We start from the raw sequence: 23,716 nt of genomic DNA on the forward strand, positions 1-23,716 counted from the left end.
CTTTCAATGCTCAGAGAAAGCACAACACAATCTGTTAAACTAAAATAATTTCACTTCATCCCAATAATATATAAGCAAAGTGGGGACAAACTGGGATGATAGCAAGCACATGGATTTGGAATCACTGAAGTGTAGATGAAGTTCCGATACACAACAGAATCCGATGCTATCCTTGCAATTTTGGTGTCTTATTTGAAATCAGGATCTACAAATTTTTATGATTTTAAATCCGCATACAAACACAAACAAAAACACACACACAGAGAAGGAGGAGGGAGGGAGGGAGGGAGAGGGGGAGAAAGAGGCCGAGGGTGTGAGTAAGCAAGTTGACAAGTGTCTTGGAGTCCAAGATCTCTTGAGAACTAGCCAATTAATTGTACACTTAAATACTTGACACCATCAGAAACCTAATTCAGAAATTATAAAATCCTGATACAAAGACCTCACTTCTCAGCAATATCATATTTCAGCATAATCTGAAATTATTTACCTGTCTTTGAAGCTAAAACTCTAATACAGCAAAAATCTGGTAGTGAAAAAGTCAGAATAAAATCTACATTGCCATTAAGGGTTGGCTCAGCCGGTAAGATTTGGACAGTGAACACACTATTTTTGAAGTGTAGGTATGCATCTTGCTGCCAGCAATCCCTTGTTTGTAGGTCAGTGCCACAGGTAACTTTTGTTGGGCAGAGAGGAAAAGAGAAAAAGGGGGGGGCGGGGGGGGGGGGGGGGGTTGTACTGAGCTATACTAACTAAGTGAAGAAACAGATAGAACTCCTGAAATCTGTTATTTTCAGGAATTTTCTGAACAGCCATGTTCTTGTCTTTCCATTCTATGGCATTTGTCAAATGTTTACATTTTTTATTCCTACATAGAAGTGTCAGTAGTAGTCAAACTGAATTTGAGTGAGAACTGTGTGTAATTACTTTTGATGTAGTGTAATAACATGTGTAAGAGGTTTAACGATGATCCATAGGATCTAATTCTCGGTTCAGATTTTATTTAGTAGGATTATGATTTATTTTTTACATCTCATCTGCTTATGTCATGAATACAGATACTGCTTGATCAGGTTTTTTATTTTTTCTTTTAATTTTTTTTTAAAAAAATTTGGTAGTTTTAATGTTTTTCCGGTTCTGTGACATAAATTATGTGAGGGCTGTTCCCTTGGAATCGTAGGAGTTGTTTTTAGGCACTTCACCTACTTCTCCTTGTTCCTTTGATTTATTCATCTTTGTAATGTAACGAGTTCATTTCTTTCCAGTTGGACATGTTAAATTGAATAAGAGTTCCATGTTTTAATTTTATGCTTTTCTCTTGTATCTGTGAATAAATAAATAAATAAATAGAATATAGCCTTCAAACAAATTGAGTGTCTTTCTGTGACTCAGCATAGAACTTGGTTTTGACTTCATTTTTGGTTGATTTTGAATGTTAGGGATGGAGATAATTTTATCTTTCCAAACCATGGAGCGATAGCATTGTCTGTTTTCCCATTTTCTTTTTCTCATGGTGGTGTTAGTGAATTACAATTTATTCTCACAATTAGTATCTTGTCAGCTTCTTTATTCTTCTCTTCATGTTGATTGTAAATGTTAAGGGCTCACGATTTGTAATGGTTGTAGCTCTTTGTCCCCCCATTAATCATAATGACTGAAATTATCCCTTTTATATGACAGAAGTGATCCTCATGTATTTGACAATATCCAGCAACTTTTCTTTCCTCTCTTCTCCCTCCTATCTCCCTTTTCTTTCTCTTGCAATTCTCATGCCTTAAATGAGCTGCCCCACAAAGGGTGCATTTGAATTTGGCTCTTATTCTTATTTGTGAAGATATATGTTTAAGCTGTATAGCTTTCACATACTGGTCATTCCAAATTATTTTTAATCTCAATGTGCGAGAACTATTCTGCCTCACAATTTCCATCTTTCTAGGTCCTTACTGCTTCCAATTTTTGGCTAATCTCAACCTTATGTGAGGATTGCAGCTTGTTTATATAATACATTGGGTTATATTCGGTTATACTGTTTAGACAATTAGCTTCCATTCCTTGAGTTGCCAGTTGTTACTCAGGATTCAATAATACTTCAAAATGCTTCTTGTCTAGTTGTGAGGTACCTTCTCCTATCTGATTTGGTTCTTATGCATATTTTCCTGTGACCTCACAGTGCTCTAAAATCTTTCTACTCTTTTTATTTGGTCCAGATAGTGTATGGAATTTAGTTTAGCAGACCATTTTACTTGTGTCTTCGATTAATGCTTTTAAGTGAACCTAAACACCATTAGTCCTTTCTAGAGCTTTATTTTCATGACCAAAACCTTGGGTTTACCATCTGATTATAAAGCTAAAATGATTTGTTGACTTCTGGAGACTAATAGGCAAGAAGTGTGAGTGCAATAGGTAGGACCAGACTACAGAATCCAAATGGCTTATTCATACTCATAGTGAATTATGTTCCATGGATGAAATACTACTCAGTTTGAGATATTTAGGACTTTACCATATGAATGTCTGATTACATTGCACCGGCATAAACTATCCCCTGAGTGAAGAATAGACTTTCAATTTGTAAATGCTTGGACAAATCCACCTTTTGGTGAATGTTCTTTCCTCATTTTGTCCAATATATGTATATTTGCTTTGCTCTTGTTGTTGGACCTTTATTGATCTAGAGTTGCTTATATGCCTTTCACTCCAGGCTATTCGACGGGGTAATGTTAATGGTATTGCGACTGCAGACATTGCTGATATACCTCCACTCAGTGTCAACTCTGGTTCTGTTGAATCGGTCTTGGACATCAGAAGAGAATATGCCCAAAAACTTGAAGAGGTGATTTTTTTTTTTTTTTTAACCTTTGTTAATGCCATGGTGAAGTAGGACACTCTTAATTTTTCTAGTGCTTGAAGCTTATCTAAATGAAGAATTATCTTGTAATGCTTTTAGCTTATATCTGGAATTTCGCATCTTAATGCTGTACTCTTCGTCACTGTATCTTGATTTTTGTAATGTGGTGATAAGAATCCAAGTTTATCAATATTGGAACCTTATTTTGTAGCACCTATGGACGCTTTACTTAGAGGGCCTTTCTGGACTTTTCTGAGCTTTGTAGTGGATTTTTGTATAACTATCATGAGGTCTAGTAATTACGGGGTATGGTTCTCTTTTTTTTTTTCTGGATAGTATATATTTTAGTCCCTCTTTCTTCCACATTTTTGAGAAAATTATCATGAGCTGAATAACTTTGTCTAACTCATATATATTTGATGGTGCAGTCTGAAGAAAGAGCAAGAAAACTTAGAGCAGATCTGGCTGTAGAAGAGCACCGTGGGCAGGAGTTTAGTAGAATACTTAAGGAGACACTTCCTGATCCAAGAACATCTAATCCTCAGAAATCCCGTGCTGGAAGAAAAGTATGTTTTCACTTTCTGCCTGTCATTTTCTGAACGTATGGAATTTTTATGTGGTGTGAGACAGGAAATCACGCCTCTCCTGACTAACAGTTTATTATACCAGTTTCAGCCATTAACAGTGATTCAGAGAATCCAACTTCTTTCTACTGTTAAAGCTGTAATCGTAGTGCCTAGTTATAAACGCTTGATATGAAGAGAACTCTTTCCTTCGGTCTGTGGAACTCTGAAAATTCTTTTTTTTTTTTGGTCATACTGTGTCCAGCATAGTCATTTTGTTTTTTTTTTCTTCTTTTCCCTTTTCTTTGTTCTTTCCCTTCTTTTTTCGCACATCTACCTTTCTGTAAAATCTAGTCTCTGCACCCCCACCGTCTTTTGCCACCTTGGACCTGCCATGCCAACTCACCCAAAGCCCCTCTTTTAGGTACCCTTTCTCAATGCCTTGTCTTTGGTTGCCTTTTTACCTTTGGAAAAAACTTTGGAATATCCATGTTCTGAGACTAATCTATTTTCCTTTGTCTTGGACTGAGGTAATAATTGTTTTGCCTTTGGTTTGCATTCAGATACTGGTAAATAAGTGTCAGCAACACACTCAAAGTCAACTGCAACGCTAACACCCCAGCTCTCCACTTCCTAGTCCAGTTTTCTTCTTTTGTATCCGTCTATTTTATGTGCAGACTGGTACAAAATAAAAATTGGCAAGAGAATCTGTAATCTAATTAATAATTTTTATGTTGGTACCAATATTCATCTTCAAAGCTTAGTACCTTACATGTACCATTGGCATTGAATAATAATTTAAACTAGGAAATTTTAAGATTCCTGTAGCATCTGGCATTAGCCAGGGGACCTTGCTGGTTTTGGTGTGCTTTCTGGGAGGCAGTGCTGGTGTCTTTTGTGGGATTGGGGGTGAAGACCATGTCAAGTGGGTAGCCTGGAGCTGTCTGGACAGATGCCAGATGAAAGAAAGGGAGAGAGAAGAGAGGAAGGAAACATAAGAGATTCCTCCTTTTTTCCTTCAAAATTTTATGTTTCGTGGAGACATAGATGTCCCTTTATGTGGTTCTTTGCACTTACTGATGATAAGGGTTGACCGTAGAGTTGTCAAAAAAGTATTAAGGAACTGTAGATTAAATCGACTTTGGAGTAGTGGAAAATAAATGTGTTGCAGTCTGTTGGTTTAATAGCATGTGAACTGCATGAGGTCTTGTAGATGCATGCAGGTTGAATTTTGCAGTTCTATCCCTCTTGTCCAACATGTAATTTTTTTGTTGTTTTGCTTTGCTGTAATCTCGGTCATTAATAATGCTGATTCTTTTCAAGGTGACTGGTTGGTTTCAACCTTAAGAATATGTTAGAGCATCCTTCTCCCTCCCTGAGGAGCTGAACTGAACAATTGTGTAGCCTCTTAAAGGTCAAGCAACTTTATCTTCTATACAAGTGCTAGTCGTAGTCTTCTTTAGCTAACATGCAGCTCATTGTACTTATTTCTAGGACTTGAGATGTAGTTTTTCTCAGATGCCTCGTACAAAATGGTCTTATTCTCGACGGATCTCAATTGGAAAGTCTTGGTGATTGCCAATAAGAGATGGTGCATGTGTCAGTTGTTTTGCAATAATGTCCAAGCTTGTAGAAGATCTGCGTTATTTCTTTATTTTATTCCTTTTTAGCTAGGAGTATTTAGTTATTTACAGGCACAAAAGCTACGAGTTGTGGTACTCTTGAAGCTATAACCTTAATCACAAAGGGCAGGAAAGAATTGCTGGGAAAAAAAGGAGCAATTTTCTTGTGATTTGGTCTTCTTTGTATATGTTTATATTCATCTTTGTTTCTGATTTTTTGAGATGGTCTTGGCATGTTTTGATTACAGAGAAGCACTGAAAGGAAAAAGATATCAAAATGTCTTGCAGAAGAAGCTATGGCATATTTCGATGAATGCGTGTCAATATCAACCTTTGATAGTTCAGATTTTTCTGCATCTGAAGATCCTTCTCATATCTCTGCTGGACCCTCGACTGCAGTTCATGACATTGTGCCTGTACTTCAAGGAAGTTTGAGCATCAATCTACCTCTTCATGCGCATGATAGTTTCTCGAAGGAAAAACAGGTATTTGTTCATCCAGACTGTCCTGTTGTTGTTTTTTTTTTTTCCCAAGATCATTTTTTTTATGGTTGCGACTCGTTGCCAGTTATGTTGTTTGAAGAGGTTTCCTCATGTAACGCTTGCTAGAAGATACACTTGTTTCACTTGTTGTAATCCAAATTTCCGGTTTCAGCGGTAGCTTGAAATCGTTACCTTATATACGAGTAGATATTTGATTGATTCTTATTCTCTGTAACAGACACTGGGGGGGCATGGTCAGCTGATGCAAAGCCGTGAGGATTCTAATTTAACTGCACATAGTAGTAGCAATGCGCTCACCGTGGACCAAGTAGATAAAAGGAGCAAAAGCAGAGGAAGCAGTGAACCTTGTCGGTTTTCGTTTGATCAAAAACCAAAAGAAAACACGGGACCTCAAAACAACATCACGAATTATGTAAAGCATTTTGAAAGAGGCCTTGGTACAAAGGCAGCAGGCTCAGATTATACAAGAACGGTCTATGATACTGGTGAGTTTGATTTACATGGTTGTCTTGAAAGCTTCTTGTTCGAAAGGGTGTTTTTCAGGAAAAGGGTTGAATCTGGAAGCCTGCATTTATGTGGTGGAAGTGGTTCAGTCACCTTTTCTTCTTTTGGTTCTGTCCTGTGAATCTTGGAAGCTGGGAAACTCAATTTTAAGCGGCCATGGGCCTGCTTGGCTTGTGGCTGACAAATTCATTTTGGGGTTCCCCCAGTGGCAGTTCTTGGCTTCGGAAAAGTTGATGAGGAGTCGGGATTGTTGCTATGCAATGGTTTTAGTATTTTAAAGACAATGGAAACCTGTTTGATTGCTGTTTTTTGAAACGTTTGAAAGGGAAAGATGTTTTTGGATTTGGGGTTTTTTCATTAGTAACTTCCTTATACAGGATTATGTTTTCAAACTTACTTGTGGATCGTGTAGATACGATGTCTTTATTTGGCTTATGTCGCTATGCTGGAGATGACTCCACCATGCAAGCAGTTTATAAGAAGGGTTGGAAATACACTCTGTATCACATTCTGCCATTCACAAATGGTTATATCTTTTTGTTTTGATGAAAAGGTGGAGTGATTACTAAAATTAATCTCATGTGTAGGGGAAGCACCTCTTCTGTCCGGCCTTTTCCTTTATCCAACTTTGTTTTTCTACTAATATTTGTACTGCAGAACAAAAAATTCACATATGGACTATATGTTTTAGCTTCGATGTTTGAAATGAAATTACTGTTTCGCAGCTTTCCCCTTTTGGTGTCCTCGTTGTGTTAAACTTCCTATCAGACAACTACATATTGGGTTCTCATAGTTTCGTCAGTGAAGCAAAAGGCTAAAAATTAACTGGTGCCTAGTGTGTGTGTGTGTTTGTAGTTTGTATTTTTATGAGTTGTCAACTCAATCGCCACTATCAAGGGGAAGAAAATTCGACCACCCTGTCGAATGGTTCTTCATTAGTTTTAACAATGCACTATTTTGTGGACAAACTAGTGTGAAATATTGTTGAAAATTCAATTATGATGCCAGTTAGAATTGAATCTTGGTGGTCATGTAGATTCTCAAATTAGGACATAATCGAACTCGTAATTATTTGGTGATTTAAGGTTTCTTGTATGCATCCTGATGTAACTGATGGTGTTTCCAAAATAAATTGGAAAGAAAATCGTGGGTTGAGAGCACATGTTCTGTTCTTTCAAAAATATTGAAAACAGTGAGTGTCCAAACAGTTTCCTTTACCTCAGTCAGTTCATAGTTGTCAATGGCTTGATGCTTACCCTGCACAAATATAGAAGTCACACATGAAAGCAATGCCTACTCTCCGTGCTTCCAACCATTAGCTTTAATTGTCCTTTGTTCAACTTTCCAATCAATTTGAGATTACATTTACCTACTAAGCCTAAGGATTTTTGGGGGAGAAGGGGGCATAAGAATTATGTTTGTAGATAAGAAGGATATCTATTTTTCAAGAATACCGCGAGGAAAGTTTGTGTGGTTACCATTAAAGGCAAGTTACTTGGTGCTTTTTCAAAAAGGATATAATCTTCACCAACTTGAGTTTCTCAGGAAATTTCCATCAATTTAGACGTAATCTTTGTGAACTCTTTCTATGTCGAATGGAATTAATTATGGGTGATCAACTTAGAGAAAACAAAATTTTTTAATACATATGCATATTTTTGTCGTTATATAATAATTAATAAGTTGGCGGCAAGAACGTATCATCGTTTCCTAGTATCAGCCATCTACGACTTTCAGGATGCTCTTTTGAGTACATCCATGATTCTCTGTACCTTGCCAATGCTTACAGGCAACTGCTGTTGACTTTAGAAATTTAGTTGGGTTAATAGAGAATCTACGAGGACAAGACGATCAAGGAAAAAGGTCATTTATTGGAATAATATCAAAGGTTCACATGTCCATGAATTATACTTGGTTGTCATAATGATTCTCTATAGTCTTTACAGAGAGAAAGTAACTTTTTCAACTAGAGTCAGAGAATTAACAAAATTTGATCTCAGAAGAGTTTTTATTGTAGTTGAAAAAGAAAAGAAACTTGTTGCGGAATGGTAGTTTCACTTGAAGGAACATCAAACAAAAGAAGTAAAATCCATATTTCAAAGTTCAACACTACTGTTTTTTAAGTGGGGAAAATTTCAGATACCTCCCTCAATGTTTCTGACAATGGCACTTAAACATCATCTGAAATTAAAAATTACACTTACCTCCCCTCTGTGACGGATATGCCAGCACCAAAAGCCTCCTGACGACCAACTTGCTCTCAAAATGTTGTGGCTAATGTTATTGCAAAAATGCGAGGAAAAAATTGCCTGCATCAATAATATTTTTTTTATTTGCTTCTTGGTGCGAGCATATGCAAAAGTAAAATTGATTTTGTCATTCCAAGAAGCAAAATTGATTTTATTATTCCTCAACTACCATAGAGAGGAAGAATGCCAAGAGTTGAAAATAGTATGCATTTTTTTTACACTTTAACTAACTTATATGCTGCCAAGATAAAGCCATTGCAACCTATCCAACTCTTCTTACTTCTGACTATCAAAAGCGCAGAATTGCAGATGTACACTTTGTTGTATTGAGAGGATCCCTACTACTTTCATATCTTTTTTTCTCTTTTTTAATTAATTTTTATAAACAAAGTGGCAAATGTTTCGTTCGAAACATAAAGAGGATAAAGTTGACAAAATTTTGTGTGTTAGTACCTTTTCCCACCCTTTTAACTTTCTTTTAATGACAAGGGCTACAATATTTATCAAATGTGTCCATCAAAGGGAAGTGAGTGTAATTTTTAATTTTAGAGGGTATTTAAATGCAATTATCAGAAACATCAAGGGAAGTATCTGAAATTATCCCTTTTTAATAGGCTTGCAACATGATTGATGTCTGAAAGTCTCACTTTAATTGCTTTAGATACTATTGTAGAAGACACTTATGCGTGAATCTGATCAGAGATTTTTGGCTTGTGTGGCTTGCCAAATTCAGATGCTGGAGAGGTTTGCATCGCTCGAGACAACGTCCTAAACTCTTTTCCATGGGCGAGACATCTTTTAGGACGGCTGAAAGTGAAAGGTTGGTTTTGTAGTTCATTTTGCTTGGCTTTCTGCAACTGTCACTTGAGTTGATTTCAGGGACGGAGTCAGAAAAAAATTTTAATGAAGGCAAAAATAACACTAAAATTTTTTATCTGCTCTTTTTCTAATTTTTTTTTAAGCAAAAAAAAAAAAGTCTCATGCATAAAATCACCATTTCAAAAGTTAAAATATATATCAAATAACCCATTTATTAGTTATTACATTGACTAATCAATTTTCAAATTTCTTTAAAACAGTAATAGTTTCATGCTCTAGAAATACATTTGCAAACAAATTTAAAATAATAATAATAAGAAGTAATTGTTTAGAACCTGATTTTGATGGTCTCCTAAAGTTGGTGAAAAGAGCTGCAAAATGTGGCGGACTCAGGTCCTAGAAAATCAATTGATTCTGGTACAATCTCTAAATCGAATGAAGTGATCAACAGAAAGAGTAACAAGCTTTGGTTGTGGAAGAAAAAGTAACCCTCGTATGTATGTTGGGGAGTGGGGACAACCGGGAGCCAGAGGAGGAAAGGGAAATTGGGGAGTGGGGACAAAGGAAGTAAATGATAATTGGATGAAGTGATAAAAAGAAAGAGTAGTTGGCTTGGGTGTGGAAGAAGAGAAGTCGGTTGTGAAGGGAAATGGCGGACCACAGGAGTAAAGGGAACTTGGGGAATGGAGACCAAAAGAAATAACCGATATAATTAGTAATTAGCTCTGTTGGGGGAAAATGGGGACTAGAGGAGGAAAGTGAATGATATAAATTTTATGACCCATTCTTTCATATTTTTTTTAAAAAAAAATTCTGGAAGCAACTTTATAATTATATCAAAATTATAAATGTATTATAGGAATTTAAAGGGGCAGTGGAGCCGTGCCCCAGTGCCCCCTTTAAATCCGCCCCTGGTTGATTTTGTTGCCACTTTAAGACTTTCTCCACTTCGTTTGAGTTTCCTTGTTTGATGGAATATTTGAATAGAGACTTTGTTCATCTTGTTTGATACAAATATCATTTCTTAGTCACTTGATGCGACCTTTTGGTGAGTTATTTTGCTATGATTTTTGGCATGTTCAAATATCCATCCGAAACTTCATTTCAACTTTATTAACTGCTTACTTCTTCGCAAATTATGTTCATGCACTCCTTATGAGTTTCAAACTTGAGTTTATTCCATCTAATAAATCACTTAATTAAAACTATCAGTATTTTACACCATTATTATTATTCATCAAAATAAGAACTTAAATAGGACCTTAAGGTCTTCAAAACAAACTGCAGCAACTCGAAATCTGACTCATATAGAAGCATGACAACTAAGTCACAAGCTTTATATTATCAAATACAAAAGAAAGAGCTACAGGACAATTATTGGCAAATCCAAGCTTAAACTAATTAAACAAAAAAGGGAAAACATCACAGCACCATATACTTATTAAGTTTGTTAGAAATCACCTCCAACATTAATCCATTATAATAGTTTTAGTAGTTTTAAAACATTCAAAGTAATTTGGCTGATCAAACAGTATGTAAAAAATAATAATGATTCATATTGCTATTTTGAAATTAGAGATCAATTATTCCAGTAACAAAAATGTGTTTTCTAATGATTAAATACTTTTAAGGATTTATATGAGGAAAGATTCTTGCCCTTCCCTACCTGACTCTCATTATACCTTGCACCCTGCAAGTTTAAGCCCAAACCTTTTTCTGTTCAATTGCAGTTTCCTATATTTTGCAACCTTACCTTTGCTTTATGAAAATTTGTGCCCATCCTATTGATATAAACTTCGATAGAATTCGTCTCAAAAGCTAACAATTGAGGTGGAGAAGTACAAAACCAATTGGCAACCCTTCGTCAAAATTTCATACTTCAGATGTGAAATGCAAGTCATGTACCTTGCAATTAGATCATAACTATCAACCATGCTCCACGGCTCTAGCGTTTACGTCGGCTGGCATTGCACTAAATATCTAGTCCTAAATAGCTACCACAGCATTGGAATTACCATCCACCCTACAGGAATACAATTGAAAGGGATGGTGAATGGCATTATACCAATTGATTTAAACTTTGAGAGAAAGCATCTGAAAAAACTAGCGGTTGAAACGGGAGAAGTAAAAATCATACGAAACAGGGATAATTTTAGAAACCTCTCCTGAGATTTCTGACTATTTCACTGGCTTCCCTTCAGGTTTTAAAAATTATACTCATTTCCCTTGAGGTTAATTATCTTGTGACATTTAGATCTAATCAATAATTAAAAAGTGATATTAGGATATAGAAAATAATATGATTTCCTCATTGCCCATTATCTACTATATTATTTAATTAATTTAATACTCCATTGTCAAACATGATCAACAGCAAATAATCAAAAAAATTTGCAACCAAATATTATAGAGAACAAACTTTAACATCATAAATATTCTTGTCAATATATTAAGGTTAGTTACTGAAATTTTTATGGTATCAAAGTTCGTTTTTTATAATATTTTGATTACAGATTTTTTTGATTATATGTTGTTGATCATATTTGATAATGGATTTGTAATTGAAATTAACAATTTGGATCTTACATTAAGTGAAATATATAGAATGATGCACTATTTTTAATACCCTATGTGATTTAATCCTTGATGATAAAAACAACAAATTATAGTATTTTCTTTAATATTTGGATTGGTATTAGATTAATTAAATAATTTATTAGATGAGGAGCAATAGTAGAATCATATTATCTTTTCTCTCCCAATATCACTTTCTAATTATCCATTGGGGTTAAATGTTACAAGATAATTAATCTCAAGAGAAGTTAGTATAATTTTTAAAACTTGAAAGGAAGGCAGTAAAATAGTTAGAAATCTCAATGGAGGTTTCTGAAATTATCCCTAAAACAGATATCAGGATTCCAAACAGTAAATGTAAGATTTAAGTTCAATACTTTGCAATTGGCTTATAACACGAATAATACCGCATCTGGTCCAAGTAGGCTATGGTTATAACCAATGATGGAGCCAAGGGGGGGACAGAGGGGGCCATGGCCCTTCTAAGTTTTAAAAATTTTAATTCATAATATGTAAATATGTGTGTAAAATAAAATTGCCCCCCCTAAATTTTTACGATTTTAGTTTATATTATGAGAGTTGAGATATATATATATATATATATATATATATATATATATATATATGAATTAGTCATCTTTGAATTAATTTTTTTCTTCAGAAAAAGTTATTTATTTTTTATTGTACTAATTATTTAACTTTCAAAAATTAAACATATAATTTGATGTTCCATAGTAAATTGACCCAATGTGATGTATTAGAATAAAAAGACCCAATTCATAATTGTTAAAAGCAAGAACTAGTGCGTCTAAGAATAGAACTTCAATATTTTGAGTTCGACATTCCAAATCATCTTGAATTGTAAGAATTATCTGGTATTCATGAGTTATATCAAGACTTGGTGAAGACAAGAAAATCAGTGATATATCCTCTTATTGACAGATTTATTAGACTTGTTATTACTCTTCCTATATCAACTGCAACTACAGAGCGGGCATTTTCAATTATGAAAATAATCAAGACAAATCTCCGAAATAAGATGCAAAATAATTTCTTGAATGATTGTCTAACTGTGTATATAAAAAAAGAAGTTACTGAAAAATTTAGCAATGATTCAATCATAGATGAATTTAGTTCTATGAAAGAGCGTAGAGCTCAATTTACTTCTAAGAAAAGATGTTGAAATTTCAAATTATGTTAACATAACTTTTATCTTTTTTCAATTGAAAATAGTTACATTTATATTACATGGTTATATATATATATACTGCATAGGTGACATATTGGAGAGCATCTTCTCATAATATGCAAATTGGATGGTTTGTGATGTTATAAGATATTTAATCAAAAGTTATCTTTTTTGTTAATTTTTGTCATAACTATACCGCATATTTATGAATAAACATACCTTTATAATTAAATTTAATATTTGATATTTTTAGATGTTATATATTTAAATAGAAGAAAATTATTTTGAACATAATATATTAACATAATTTTATTAGAAAAAAATTTTGGTCTCCCCAAAAAAAAATCCTGGCCCCGTCACTGGTTATAACCCTACCAAGTTTTGCTCACCCCTGTCGACTGGGTCCACAAATGTAAACTTCATAGTAACTAGAAATAGAAATTTTATTTAGTTCAATAGTGACTAAAATGGAAATTTTGCACAGTGCACGGCTTCCAGCATGCATATTTGCATCCAAGTAAGCTTTAAACACTAAAAAGCCAATTAGTATTCACTATAGGGAACAGGCATAACTCTGGAAGCAACCATACTCTCCTATTATATTTGTAAATGTAAATTACTTAGTCATTTTTCTTAGGCATGACTTCTTCCTTTCTTTTCCAATAAATTGAAAAAAAAATATTTCAGTTCCTTATAATCCCCATAATTCTTAATTTTGAACAGATTCTCAAAATGCAACAAAATAATATAAGATTAACTTTGGCTCTCATTTCTCACTTCTCAACTACTAAAGCTATTTGAATTTGTTTGGATTGCAGTTTTCAAAAATTTTTTTTTCATTTTTCGTGAACATATTTTTTAATTATTTTTATCTAATATATCAAATTATCACAAAACATTTTTCTATAAAAATTTTAAAAAATTAGCAATCAAAAGGGTTCTTTATTTCACCACCGGCTGCGCATCACCTCATGACTCATGAGTCTGACCATCGACAAAGATACAGCGTAATAGACAAAATGGCCTTTGTCCTACGTTATTCACGGTGCCGTCTTTTTCTTCATTAATTCACTTTTTGCCACGTTTGGTATCGTGATTAAAAATATTTCACAGATGCAGCTTTCAACAAAAACACTTATTACATGTTTAAATATTTTTAAATATATTATTTAGATCGGGAGAGAAATGTACCGGTGATTTGGAGGAAGGAGCATAAATAAGAGGTCTCAAGTTTGAGCATTCCCTCTAACACTATATATATATATATATATATATAGCATATTCATTAGATACATACTTCAATAAGTACTTATTGTATTAAATAATGTATAATTTAAAAATTTTTAAATATATATATTTTTATTTAGTTCATAAAATAAGATAAAATAATTAAATTTAACATTTTATTTTTTAAAACACAAAAGCTATTCTAAAAACACCAAATTTAAACTTTTGTTAAAAGTATTTTAATACCAAAAACTCTACTCCTAATTTTATAGAATAATATTCACCAAACGTGTCAGAAGTACTTTTTTATACCGCAACCCCAAATTAGGCTTTAGGTCTTAACAGCAGCTCGCCTGCTTAGGTTGTTATCCCACATCGAAGGTTTGGGGGGGGCTTTGGGTAGTTTATAAGTCTCCTCAGGAACCACAAGAGTTGCCGGCTTTTGTGGTTTCCTGTGAAATTAGGTTTGTAAAATGTCAAAAAGTCAATTCTGGTTTTGGAAAAAAAAACAACAGCCTGTACCGGGTTGAGTGAGGTCTCTTTAGGTCTTAACAGCAGCTCGCCTGCTTAGGTTGTTATCCCACATCGAAGGTTTGGGAGGGGCTTTGGGTAGTTTATAAGTCTCCTCAAGAACCACAAGAGTTGCCGGCTTTTATGGTTTCCTGTGGAATTAGGGTCCTGTTTGGAAGGTGAGTTTTTTGGGTGTTTGTATAAAACTTTACTGTAGATCACTGTAGAAGTTGTAGAAAAACTTTTGTAAGATAAAAAGTTTTTTTCCTTTTCATTTTCTTTCCTTCTTTTTCTTTTTTCTTTTTTCTTTTTTTTTCTCTCTTTCTTTTTTCTTTTCCTTCTTCCCTTCCCGTTTCTTCTCCTTTCCCTTTCGCTCCGCTGTTCCCTCTCTCGAGTTCTCCATGGCAGCAACTTTCCTTCTGCCTTTTTTTTTTTTTTTTTTTTTTTTTGCTTTTTTTTCTCTTCCATGGCAGCCACCTTCCTTCCCCACCATCCCTCTTCTCCTTCTCCCTCTCCCTCTCCCCTTCCTTTCCTTCCCCCGCCGCCCCTCCCCTTCCCCTCTCCTCCCCTTCCCCGCCACCCTCCCTCTCCCCCTTCGCGACGCGTTCTGGTCGCACCTCTCCCCATCCCCTTCCTTCCCCCGCCGCCTCTCCCCTTCCCCTCTCCTCCCCTTCCCCGCCACCCTCCCTCTCCCTCCTGGTCTGGCCCCTCTCCTTCCCTTCTCCCCTTCCCCCGCATCCCCTCCCCTTCCCCTTCCTTCCCCCGCCGGCCCTTCCCTTCCCCTCTCCGCCCCTTCCCCGCCACCCTTCCTTTCCCCGCTGGTCTGGCCCCTTCTTTTCCCCTCTCCCCTTCCCCCGCCGCCCCTTCCCTTCCCCTCTCCTCCTTTGCGATCTGGTCGCGCGACCAGATCAGTCAAAGGGGGAGGGGGATGGAAGGGGGAGGGTGGCAGGGGAGGCAGACGCTAAGAGGAGAGGGGGAGGGAGAAAAAAAAAGGAAAAAATTTTCAGAAAGGCACCATAGATTGGTCAAAGAGGGAGGGGAGAGGTGGAGAGGGGTTGAGATAGAGAGAAAAAAAAAAGTTGAAGGCCGGAACTAGCGGCCGGAATAATGACCGGCGGCGAAAGTGGTGGTGGAGGTGATGGCCGGCGGCGGAGGATGTGGTGGGTTGGGTGGGGGAGGAAAAAGAAGAAAAAAAAAAGTTGAAAGGAAAGTTTTTTGTGTATTTTTTAAGTGTGTAGGTTAAAAATTTTGATAAGTTTTTTGGGGTTTCTGTAGCAAAAGTTGTTAAAAAACTAGTATTATACAAACTTGGTAAAAACTTGAGGTGCCAAACAGGCCCTAGGTTTGTAAAATGTCAAAAAGTCAATTCTGGCTTTGGAAAAAAAAAAACCCAAATTAGACCTTAATTGCTTGGCACTATTCCCTTGATGGTTTGACTCGTAATTTACCACATAATGAAGCCCATCGATTAAGCTTTTTCCAAATGCAGCCCCATTCTCTTACATACATGCAGCGCCACACGTGTCAAGTTCCCCCAAATAAACACAACTCTGCAAAGTAGCTGTCACGAAACCAAAAACCCAAATCTTTAAACGTAATTCACTCCTCGATTTCTTTTTTTTTTTTTTTGCCTATTATGTTGCTACTTGCGACCAAATAAAATAAATTCAATGGAAGATTATTTGAAATAATATTTAAAATATTTATTTTAAAATTTTTTGTGATATAATATATGTAAAATAAAAATTAATTAGAAAACATGTTTGTAATACAAGTAAAATATTATTTAGAAAAATTGTGTGATATCCAAACACGCTCTATTATAATTTTTCGAGATTAATTTTTATATATTGTCAGTGTAAAAATTTTATACACAAGCAAATTTAGATGAATGGCACATCATAAGTGTTCAAATTTTAAATTCACTTTTTAACTATGTATCATGTATCTAACAAATTTTAAACATTCATCACTATTTAAATTTTAAATTCATTTTTTGTTTATGTATCATACATTTATATATCTGCTTCGTTGATAGTGTATATAATATTAGTTTTCATTTTTTAAATCTGATAACTGAGGAGAGAGAAAGAGAGTGTGATAGATTCCCAGCATGAACAAATGTGTAGGCAGTCCAAAGCACAGCCAATTGGTAGTTGCATGGCTGATACTTGTAGCCAAGTGTTCAAAGTGCTAATTAACTCCAGTTTAGCTAACCAAACCTTGACATTAAATTCATGGTTTCTCCTTAACTAACCCCCTTTTCAGTCTACAGGGTTTAAGCTATAAAACAGTAAAACACCATCTCATCAACTTTTGTACCATTAGCTAGTTTTGGTAGTAGTATTTCATTTCTCTTCAATGTCTCAGCTATTTTCCACTTCCTTCCTTTCCCAGTCCTATAAAAACAACCCTCTGATCCTAAACATTTGTACTATTTCCAGGCGGATGCACTAAAGTAATACTATCATTTTCTCATCAAATATATGTCTAATGGCTCCCTACTGTCCCCATGGTCTCTTCTCAATTTGGTAAACCACTTTCGGTTGCCAGAAAATAAGCCTGTTTTTTCCCCCTTTTGATTCCAGTATTCTTCACCAAACCAACCCACCCTTCCATTCATCTCTCTTTCTTCGCTCTGTTCTGTCTCCCTTTCACAATTCCCTGTCTTTGAGACACAACAGACAAAGCCCTTCAAGAAAAACACACATTGAATAGGAAAAAGCCTCTAATCATTTTCATTTTCCACCATCAAGAAAAAGGGAGGAAAAAAAAAAGAAAAGTAAAGAAGAAATGAAGAGGCCTCATTCTTCATGCTCACCTTCCTCTTCATGCATTGAGCTCAAAAATCTAGGACTACCAAACATGCTTCTTCCTCCTCCAGAGCCAAGAGGGACAAGAAGAAATCCAGATCAGTGCTGATGCTTCTTCCTCCCCCATTGCTGCAAGAAGAAGCTCCATTTACAGAGGAGTCACCAGGCAAGCATTTAATGAACTTTTACTTTTTCTCTTTTTATTTTTCTTATATACGGTTTCGGTTTCACACACACACACACACACAATACACACTAACCAACAAACAAAACACACAAGGAAGCAAGCAGACAAACAAAGCATGAAACAAAACATGAATGGCATTGTACTCTGACGGTTTTTTTATTTTTATTTTTTTTCTTTTTCATTTTCTTTCTCGATTGCATGCATGAAATTTGTGACTGATTCTCGGAAAAAAAAAAAACCATGGAATTTGTTCTGATGATCAGGCACAGATGGACCGGCCGGTTCGAAGCCCATCTCTGGGACAAAACTACTTGGAATGCCATTCAAACCAAGAAAGGACGACAAAGTAAAATTTTATTTTTAAATTTTTCATTTTTTTCTTTTTGGGTTTTAATTTTTTTTTTAATGACTTTTCTGTTTTCAGATTAAAAAATTCATCTGAAAACAGGGAGATCTGCAAATCTTAGTCCTCTTCTGTTTAAAAATATGATTAATTAAGTTTAAGTCTGGATTTGTCTTTTGCTAACTCTGTTTTATTCTTTGTTTGGTGATCAAATATCTGTCATTTTCAACGTTCACAATCGCTTTTGTCGCTGCTTAGTTTATTTGGGTAAGCCCACAAGCCCAATATTTTTATTCCTTTTAATAAGTATTTAGGTTAAAATTAAGTAGAATTATGATTTTTATTATAATTAATACTTCTAATGACTGAATAATTAGTAGAGTTATGATATTTAGCATTTTTGTATTTATTGATGAAATGCAGGGGCTTATGATAATGAGGAGGCTGCTGCCCGTACTTATGATCTTGCGGCCCTCAAGTACTGGGGACCTGGAACCATACTGAATTTTCCGGTATTTAATATTCGTCCTTTCGAAAACTCAGGTGCCAAAATAAATTTGTACCCCACGCAGAAAAAATTGTACAATCTGCGCGTGCCCGCATTACCATTTAAAATGAATTATCGTTGATTAATGTATAATTTTTTATATATATAATCTATGGTTGTAATTTTAATTTTTGAGGAAATTTATTTATGCAGCTTGAAAATTATTCGGAAGAGCTTGAAGAAATGGAGAAATTAACTAAGGAGGAATATTTAACCACACTAAGGAGGAGGAGCAGTGGATTTTCTAGAGGTGTTTCCAAGTACCGCGGAGTTGCTAGGTATAATAAATAATTGATGTCATAAATTATTTTTATCTTTAATTTTGACTTGTCTTTCTTTATTTCTTTCTATCTTTTTTTTTTTTTTTTGCATGGCCAAATAGATTTTCTTTTCGGAGAAATGAGTTAATAACCAGAATTATTTTTCCAGTGGCCGGAAAGCCTCTCAGGGTCTTCTCCACTGCTAGGTTTAGGTTCCAGGTCTACGCTCGAGGGTGGAAAGGGTACAGGGAGAAGCGAGAGGATGAATAGGAGGGTGCAAAAAAAAAGAACCAAAATTATTTTGATGTTGTATATTCTTTTCACTTTTTGCGGCAGTCATTTTTTTTAACTCACATTTTCGGCAGTCATTTTTAACGTATTCAAGTTGGGGTGAAAGCACCAAAATTGTGCGGACCGTCAAAGATAACGTGGCACCGCACATTTCAGACCACTATTTTCATGGAGTTCTTGTTTGTTCGGTGCACGATTCTTTTTCTTTGTTTTTTCTGACAGACTCGTTCGGTGAGCGATTTGCGTACGGAAGTCGTCAGCAAAAGATTTAATTTGTTTTTTTTTTTTTTTATGAACGAAAAATTTTGATTACGTTAAAGTTGTTCTTACAGGCATCATCATAACGGTCGATGGGAGGCGCGAATTGGACGTGTCTTTGGGAACAAATATCTGTACTTGGGAACTTACGGTAATTAAAAGTTTTCTCATTAAAAAGAATTCCTTGACCTATTCATACAAATAATAATATTTCATATTCTTGTATTTTATTCGTTAAATCTTTAACCTTAGTTTTGGTTGTTTGCTCGTATCATTAATAGTAATTGTTGGAAACCAATTGCATGGTTAATTGGTTTGTTCGAGAATATAAAGAAGTATTTTGCTCAGAGAACTTTAAAATTGTGTGTTAGGCTTTAGTCTAGCGGAAAGGGTAGGATTTAGATTACTCGCGCCGTTTAGTTGAGATAGTGATCATGCTAACTTGCTCTGATACAAGCAAAGGAAATGAGCGAAACTAGGCCGCGAGAACGCACATTCATGCTCTACTGGTACAGTGTTGGACTCTCTTGATTTGTCGTTGACCGCAAAGCAATGAGCTTAAGCAGAAGTCAAACTTTCAACTTGGGATGGGAATCTAAGAGGCTGCTCCGCGGCCGTTGAGAGACAAAAAGTTAGTGGTTTACTCTCCATCCATCACAACAATTTCTATGTTGTCAATTAGAAATCAGAGATTTATATAGTGTTGATAGTTATTGGTTGCTTAGTTTAACTTGTGATTTGGTCGATTGAGGTGACGCACAATGCAAGTAGTTTACTCTTTCAAATCGTGACATAGGAAAAGAAAAGTGTAATGAATCCAACCTATAAATCTAACAGCAAGCCTTTTATTTTAAAAAATGAAGCCTAGTCAATAATCAGACTACGAGATCTGCGCTTATTTTGTTCAGAAGAAAGATTTGTTGCTTTTTCACGTGGAAACAAGTCAAAATTAATGTACACATTTGGTCAGTCATGTACAACATTTTTTTTAGTCCTAAAGCTGACGTTACACGTGCTAATTTGATTTGATTTTTTAATCCATCCTTTTGTCTTTGTGGCCTGTGAGTATCCGCACACTTCGGAGTTGAGTATCCGCACACTTGAGTTTCAGTTCAACGCTTTTAAATTTATAAAACTGAAATATTCCCTTTTGGAGTGGGCATCTTGTCCCTCTTCCATTTTTTTTAAGCTAAATTACAGCTGCCAATCTGGACTGATAACTTAACAAAGGCATTAGTTTCCCAAGAAGGCTAAGCAATTTTTTGAATCTGCCTATAAGTCTGACTCGTCCCATTATGGTTTGTTATGTGTTTGTCAGTAGAAATGTTAATGGCCTCTAAGGTAAGTGTCTTAAATTATTCGAAGGGATTGCACGGTACAAATTGCACTTGCAGGCATTATGGAAGTTATTATTTCCAGTTCAGATGATGAAGGTGCTAATGGAGAATTTTTTTTTTTTTTTTTTAATTTATGCAAAGAAGGGATTGGATTTAAGAAGTGGAGAGGGGGCAAAGGAAGAATTATGCAAGTGCTCTTATAGAAGAAAAGTACGAGTTCGATCTACCTACTTGAACATTATATGAAGGAGAATTAACTAAATCGTAGCAAACCATTAGAAACTACATTATAGTCTACTGAAAAATAGCCACTTGATTAGTAAGCTAAATCCATTTCGACAAGCTTGACAGGGAAGTTTAGTTTGAAGGAATTCACGGAATTATGTTTTGAGGTCTAAAATTAAGTCCGACTATCATATCTTGCTGGAAACTAGGATTTTCTTGCTCATTATTACAATAATGTTATGTAGTTGCACAGAAACTAGAAATGATTCTGAGCACATGATAGTTTACAAATTGCACCTGCCACACAAGTGCAATGACCGTGATTTTGTGGTGGCTGTAGGTAAGCCACCAGCTGTTGCAGGAGTTAAGTACCAATTGCAGGGAAATGCCAACAATATTGTGACTTGGCCGTTTAATAACCGATTAGAAGGTTGTAGTATTTCAGATACATTTATTGTCTTTTAAAACCTTTTCTTTGAACCTAGCCAAAAATTCGTCTAAAATAACGTTATGCTTTGTTTTAGGCATAGTGTTATTGCATCTATTGGGAATAACCTAACCATTTGATACAGCTTCCATCCTTTCTTTCCCCATTGCCTATAAGACTGTCCTCTTTGTCCTGCGGCAAAGTGCCAAAGACGCTTAAGGCCAGGAAATACCGGTCCAAAAGAATTGCTCATCTTTTTTTTTTTTTTTTTTTCCTGTTTCTTGTTTGTTAATAAATTGGAGAACATGGGACAGCAAGCAGGCACTTTAAGGAAGTTTTTGTTAGCCAGGTTTGTAGCGCCTGCTTTTCTAATTATTGATAATACATCCTTGTCTGCGCACATGTAAAATAGTCATTTTGCCTTAAACACCTTTTCTTCACTTATTTCATGGAATGTGAGATAGAAATGAGATGCTTCTATTTTAGTGAAGCTTGATTAGACTATTGCTTCTATTTTAGGGAAGTTTGATTATACTATTTCTTAAACACCTTTTTCTTCACTTATTTCATGGAATGTGAGAAAGATTCAGACGCTAAGTATAAGGCAAGCTGTGAATCTGTCAACATCTATCGGTTCTGTTGAAGTGGGAGTTTTTTTTTTTTTGGGGGGGGGGGGGGGGGTGCGGTTCTGTAAGTGAGGTTGACAAGAGTTAGAGGAATAGTCGGACCTGGCTGCAAGGACTTACTTTGTGCACAATAAGCCCATAATTTTTTGTTTTTCCAAATAAAATTTAGTGCATTCTGTAATCACTTTGAACTGATCAAATTTAGGGTGTCAATCCACAATAGTATCATGTGTTATGGCTAGCTAAGACTCATCCTTCATTCAGTGTTAATTAACTCTACAGGCCTATTTTGAACTGAAATGGTTCATATAATATGACATGCCATACACAATTGAAATTGCAAAGTGTCATCAGATGTTACAGTTCTAGAAGAATGACAAATCAATACACAGAGGTGTTTTAGAGGGCTCAAAATTTTTTTTTTTGAAAGATTTTTTTTCCCTTTTTGGTAGGGGAGGTGGGTTGTGGAGGAGGGAGAACCTAATTCTTTGGATTGTCTGTCTAAACATTTTTGTAAGGAAATATTGGCATATAAAAAACTTGTCTGCAAATGCTCCCTCTCCCATGTTTATCTACACCTTGTTACAATACTCAATTGAAGTGCATATCTTTTGATCTGTACAATGTCCTTTATCTGCTTCAATTGTTCAATAAAAGGCTTTGGGTCTGAACCATGAAGTCTCAGTTTAGCTTCACATGTCCTATGATGCATGTTTAGTCGATTACTGAGATTTAAACTTGTTCAAATGGAGACAGTCATAAACTGTACTACCAAATCTTTTGGGGATCATCTCAGTTTTTGCTAAATTGAAATGTCACAGGCTCTTGAGAAGAAAGATGCAATTTGAAATATAAAATAAATTTTGCCTGGTCAGATGTCAAGAATTTCATAGATAGGATCATCTTCTTTTTCTAACTATCTTTGGCTTATTTAGGATCTACATTGTTTTTTAGCAAAATTTTCTATACATCCTTTAACTCGTTTTAACTGTATTTTAAGGCACTCAAGAGGAAGCAGCTATGGCATATGACTTGGCAGCCTTAGAGTACAGAGGCTCTAGTGCAGTAACCAACTTTGATATAAGTAGATATGCTGACAAGCTGAAGACACTCCAGAAAATGCATACAGAAAATCCTGAATCCTCCACTGAAAAACAAGTGGATGAACAGGAAGACCATGAAGAACAAGTACAAGAGGAAAAACTTGTGGCTGAGCTAAACGTTCCAAATATAGCTACTACTAAGTCTGAGTCACAAGACAACCTTGGACAACATTTGCAACAGAAAAAACCTGTGGCTGAACCAACAGTTTCAAACGTAGCTGCTACTGAGCCAGAACAAATTGTCATGATGGACCCTGCTGATGAGCATGAGGATCATTGGAACCTATGCTTGGATACTGCACTCAATTCACTTCCAGTTTCGGACATAACCTTCGAGAAAACTGCAGAATTACCAAACTTGTTCACTGATGCAGGGTTTGAGGCTAGCATTGACTTTATTTTTGATGCTCCATTTGATATAGATGAGTTTATTGAGGAAGATGCAGCAGGCAGCCCAGCATTTGAAATTGACGTCGATTCATTCCTAAGGGGGGAGGAGAAAGAGCCAGAAGCAACCACTTCTCCTTCTCAATCATCATCATCAACAATCACATCTGTTGGTAGCAACATCTAAGCTGCTTCTTTGGTTTGGCAACTTAAAAAATCTGGAATCATTCTCAACCTGCAGCTTTGGTTTTGTCTTAGAAATTGGCGTTGGCTGATAGGTATATGTAACATATTCTTAAATCCT

At 35.5% G+C, this 23,716-nt stretch overlaps 2 protein-coding genes and 1 long non-coding RNA gene across 3 annotated transcripts; 2 read left to right on the forward strand and 1 right to left on the reverse strand.

The window, feature by feature from the left end:
* Positions 1 to 2,701: 2,701 nt before the first annotated feature.
* Positions 2,702 to 6,615, forward strand: LOC113722486 (uncharacterized; the record flags this gene model as incomplete). The annotated part of the gene is given in 4 exon segments (XM_072073561.1): positions 2,702 to 2,833; positions 3,277 to 3,414; positions 5,282 to 5,518; positions 5,754 to 6,615. Coding segments are annotated over 4 exon segments (915 nt in total), but the record flags the coding sequence as incomplete, so codon positions are not given.
* A 1,405-nt stretch (positions 6,616 to 8,020) lies between these two features.
* LOC140032791 (uncharacterized) lies at positions 8,021 to 9,846 on the reverse strand. Its single transcript, XR_011836678.1, has 2 exons — positions 9,444 to 9,846; positions 8,021 to 8,349 (listed from the first exon to the last, which is right to left on the reverse strand). It is a non-coding gene; the product is annotated as an uncharacterized lncRNA (long non-coding RNA).
* Positions 9,847 to 17,094: 7,248 nt separating this feature from the next.
* LOC113722471 (AP2-like ethylene-responsive transcription factor At1g79700) lies at positions 17,095 to 23,709 on the forward strand. Its single transcript, XM_072073562.1, has 8 exons — positions 17,095 to 17,139; positions 17,493 to 17,587; positions 17,872 to 17,954; positions 18,210 to 18,218; positions 18,375 to 18,463; positions 18,652 to 18,776; positions 19,382 to 19,458; positions 22,923 to 23,709. The coding sequence occupies exons 1-8, from the start codon at positions 17,095 to 17,097 to the stop codon at positions 23,597 to 23,599; spliced, it is 1,200 nt and encodes a 399-aa protein (XP_071929663.1). The 3' UTR covers positions 23,600 to 23,709.
* Positions 23,710 to 23,716: the final 7 nt, after the last annotated feature.

The sequence above is a fragment of the Coffea arabica genome, unplaced genomic scaffold, assembly GCF_036785885.1.
Source record: "Coffea arabica cultivar ET-39 unplaced genomic scaffold, Coffea Arabica ET-39 HiFi ptg000070l, whole genome shotgun sequence".
NCBI classification, from domain to species: Eukaryota; Viridiplantae; Streptophyta; class Magnoliopsida; order Gentianales; family Rubiaceae; genus Coffea; species Coffea arabica.

Excerpts from the sequence above, each read along its gene's own strand:
- LOC113722471 (XM_072073562.1), top strand. The coding sequence starts at position 17,095 with ATGTCTAATGGCTCCCTACTGTCCCCATGGTCTCTTCTCAATTTG. Across the intron at positions 18,464-18,651 it reads GAACCATACTGAATTTTCCG|CTTGAAAATTATTCGGAAGA; the intron begins GTATTTAATATT and ends TTATTTATGCAG. Across the intron at positions 18,777-19,381 it reads AAGTACCGCGGAGTTGCTAG|GCATCATCATAACGGTCGAT; the intron begins GTATAATAAATA and ends TTGTTCTTACAG.